The following is a 3,171-nucleotide window of genomic DNA, read 5'->3' as shown; positions in this document are numbered from 1 at the left end:
AGCAGGCGAGAAGCGCCAGGTCGACGACGCGGCGCCGTGGCGAGGGGAGGAGAGGAGGAGGAGGAGGAGAGGGAGAGGGAGAGGCGCCGCGCCCCTCCTGCGTGGGTAGCGCGCACGCCTCCCCTGGGCAGCCACGAGCCGTCGTCGCAGTCACCCCCCCTTCCCCCTTTTCTCTTCCCCCTTTCCCCGTAGGGGCTCCCTGTCCCTTTCCTCCCTGCCCGTGTTGCCGTCTGCCGTCTCTGCCTCAGCTCTGCTGCACACACGAGGTAGGTAGCTAAGGACAACGGCAGCGACACGGCGGCGCTGCGCTTTCGAGCTCCCCTCGCTTCCCCCTTAAGGGAGGCAGGGAGGAAGGGGGGGGGGGGGGGGGGGGGTGAGGCGTCCTCCGGCCGAAGAACCCGGGCGCATAACGCGGCCGGCCTCCGTAGCACACACACACACGCCGTTGCTGCCTCGAGTTTCTACGGGTTCGCTCACAGGGTCGGACGCGACACGACCAGGCCGGGAAGGGGGAGAAGGGAGGGGCACGGCAGGCAGCAGCGAGGACCACGGGCACGCCGACGCATACCACACAATACACACGCTCTCTTTTCTTGCCCCTCTCTCTCTCTCTTACAATCATGGTGAGCGTCCATTTCGTCCCACGGCGGGGCAGCTATTAAAATCTATATAGTAGTAGTAGTAGTGGGTAACAAGTGACGACGGTACTAGCGACAGTCCTCTTCCCTCTCCTCCCCTCTTGCCGGCGTAATCGTTGCTTCTTCGCTGCTCGACCGCTCCGTGAGATCTCTCCTTCGCCATTACCTGCGTGTGCGCGCGCGCATACCCGCAGGGAAAAACGAGCAGCGAGGCCGCCCGGTCCCGGCCCATTGTGTCTTGTCGTCTAGTAGTAATTCTTCTTCTTCGTGCTCCTCTTTCTTGTTCTTCTATCTCGTAATTCCGAAGGAAGACGTGTAAGGGTAAGAAATAAAATAAAAACCACACAGCTCCCGGCGCAGCTGGCTCTCAATTTCGTACTGCCAGAATACAGGGAAGGGGAGGGAAAAGAAATGAAAAAAAGAAAAGAGCCGTAGAACGCCGCCGTGGTAAGCATATCGAATTTTCTTCTTTTCTTTTGTGTATCCCCCTTTCCCTCTTTTCCCTCCCTCCCCAACACAGTCACCAGAGCCATTAAAAGTCTATACTGTCTTCCTCGTCATACTCGTCGGAATCGGAATCGGAATCGTGAATATGACCTTGGTCGTCGAATGATGCTGGGCGTCCCTGTCCTGCCGCCGCTGAGGGCTAGGAAAGATTCAAGCGACTAGCTGGAAGATGCAACTGCTGGCCGCTCGCGGTCGTTGACCTTCCCGTCGCTCTCCTCCGAGTCGTCGTCACTTGCCGGCCGACTGTCGCGGACGTTTCGTCGGCTCTTCGTCATCTGTGGGGAGGGATCGTTAGCCCGCCATCTTTAATTTCTGCATCGTTTCAACGGGAAACCCTTACCCACGACCTCACGCCGCCGATCAAGCCGAGAGTGTAGCCGGTCATGAAATCGTTGGGGGCTGACGCTCTCTCGACGGGGCCGGGGGTGGTGGGGGACTTGGCGGCGGCTGCACGTGTGGCGGCTTCCCGCAGGCTGGTCTCCCCGTTTGCACCGGGGGTGTTGGGCACGGAAAAGCGGCGGGCGGGCGACGGGCTCTGGGGCCGGCTTGCGGGCCAGTACTGGCGAAGCTCCCGGCTGAGCTCCTGGCCAGTTGTCGTCCAATTGGTTCGGATGTTGTCGCGGATTTCTTGGACGTGGCGTTTGAGGTCAAGCTCGTTCTTCTTAAGCCAGCTCACGTTGAGCTCTTGGCGCGAGGTTCCTCGTCGGAGCTGACGCGTGATGTACTTTTCGTAGTCACGAACAATCCTACATTGCCTGCTGTTAGCGCCGTTGCGCCCGATATCCTCAGTCACGACGCTTCGTAGCTTTAAGACTTACTTGGTAATAATGCCCGTCGTGCTGACGCCCTCTGTTCGTTGCGTGACCAAGAACTTGCCTTCCTTCTTGATAGGGGCGTAGATGTCATCGCCCTCGGCGGCGCCGTAGGGAATATCGTCATGAGCAACGTAGTCGATCTTGTGCTTCTCGAGGAAGTCGGGCGTGACGATCCAGGGGCAATTCTCGACAACCTCGTCAACCCACTTGCAATGCCGCACCGTCTCGGCACGTTCCGAGCCCGACAATACGGTGAGACCCTTGCGCTTGTGCGTCTCCTCGTCACCGGTGACGCCTACTATCAGGTAGACGTCATCGAATGCCTTTTTAGCTTGCTCGAGCTGGCGCATATGGCTTTGTGGAAGAAAAAGAAGAAAAAAAGAACAGGTCAGCTTCGGGTTCGGCGTGGCAAAAGCGAGCTATAATATCCCTGCTTAGGAGTGCTTACCCGAGATGGAACAGATCAAAGACGCCGTCGGCGTAAACCCGGATGGTTCGGCCGGTGGGAGGGGGGTTCGTCCTGTAGCCGGCGGGGTGCGTCAGGCGGCCGACCGGGGGGGGCGGCATGGCGGCTTGCTTCTTCTTCTCTTCGTCATCTTGCATGACAACGTCCTTGGCGCCGCCGGGCTTTCTGCTTTTCCTCGTGACGCGATCGGCTATGTCAATGCTGGCCTCTGTCGTGTCGCTGGGCTCGCCGGGGTCTAGGGTGTGGTTGGCAGCCTCGAGGGCGGAATTGCGGTCGGAATTGGCGCGTTGGCGCTTGGCTGGGTTCGAGTTCGCGGCCGAGTCCGACTTGCGATGGGAGAGTCTGCCGGACTCGGGCGCGGTGGTGTCGCCCTCCTCACCGGATGCATCTCGCGAGGACGGCTGCAGCAAGGGGTTATCGTCCATCTTGACGGAGTTTGCGGTCGCTGCACGCTTGCGCTTGCCCACATGGGACGAGCCGGAAGGCGAGGACATTTTTGTTGAGGAGGCGGAGGCGGCCGAGGAGAGGCCAGAAAGAGGACAAGAATTCGAGGGCCGGTGGGCAACAGCGACAACGTCGGCAGGCGAAGGTCAGGGAGCTTGTCGGGTTATCAGCCGAGGTGGATCGGCACGAGGTTTACCGTGAAGGAGAGAGACGAGAACGGTGGCTCCTTATGGCCGTCTCTTCGTTCCCCCGCCGCACGGTACCAAGAGAACGGGGCAGGACTACAGCAGTAATGTTAGTT

At 59.9% G+C, this 3,171-nt stretch overlaps 2 protein-coding genes across 2 annotated transcripts; both read right to left on the bottom strand.

Annotated features, from left to right (window-relative positions):
- Window positions 1-778: 778 nt before the first annotated feature.
- GGS23DRAFT_240422 (uncharacterized protein) lies at window positions 779-1,319 on the bottom strand. Its single transcript, XM_051512158.1, has one exon. It carries the CDS (start codon window positions 1,169-1,171, stop codon window positions 884-886), a length of 288 nt encoding a protein of 95 aa, XP_051368934.1. The 5' UTR covers window positions 1,172-1,319; the 3' UTR covers window positions 779-883.
- On the bottom strand, window positions 989-3,171 carry GGS23DRAFT_240402 (choline-phosphate cytidylyltransferase). The gene is made up of 4 exons (XM_051512157.1): window positions 2,409-3,171; window positions 1,964-2,314; window positions 1,486-1,891; window positions 989-1,420 (listed from the first exon to the last, which is right to left on the bottom strand). The coding sequence occupies exons 1-4, from the start codon at window positions 2,918-2,920 to the stop codon at window positions 1,304-1,306; spliced, it is 1,386 nt and encodes a 461-aa protein (XP_051368933.1). The 5' UTR covers window positions 2,921-3,171; the 3' UTR covers window positions 989-1,303.

The sequence above is a fragment of the Durotheca rogersii genome, assembly GCF_024521655.1.
Source record: "Durotheca rogersii strain YMJ 92031201 chromosome Unknown GGS23scaffold_25, whole genome shotgun sequence".
In the NCBI taxonomy this organism is placed as follows: Eukaryota; Fungi; Ascomycota; class Sordariomycetes; order Xylariales; family Xylariaceae; genus Durotheca; species Durotheca rogersii.
Note: the sequence above shows the minus strand (reverse complement) of the source record. Positions and strands in the feature narration are given on the sequence as shown.

What these genes read in the sequence shown, in the direction of transcription:
- GGS23DRAFT_240402 (XM_051512157.1), bottom strand. Translation starts at nt 2,920, where the DNA reads ATGTCCTCGCCTTCCGGCTCGTCCCATGTGGGCAAGCGCAAGCGTGCA. An exon ending in ACGACGGGCATTATTACCAA is followed by an intron (nt 1,892 to 1,963) that starts GTAAGTCTTAAA and finishes CAGGCAATGTAG; the next exon opens with GATTGTTCGTGACTACGAAA. An exon ending in TCGGCGGCGTGAGGTCGTGG is followed by an intron (nt 1,421 to 1,485) that starts GTAAGGGTTTCC and finishes CCCTCCCCACAG; the next exon opens with ATGACGAAGAGCCGACGAAA.
- GGS23DRAFT_240422 (XM_051512158.1), bottom strand. Translation starts at nt 1,171, where the DNA reads ATGGCTCTGGTGACTGTGTTGGGGAGGGAGGGAAAAGAGGGAAAGGGG.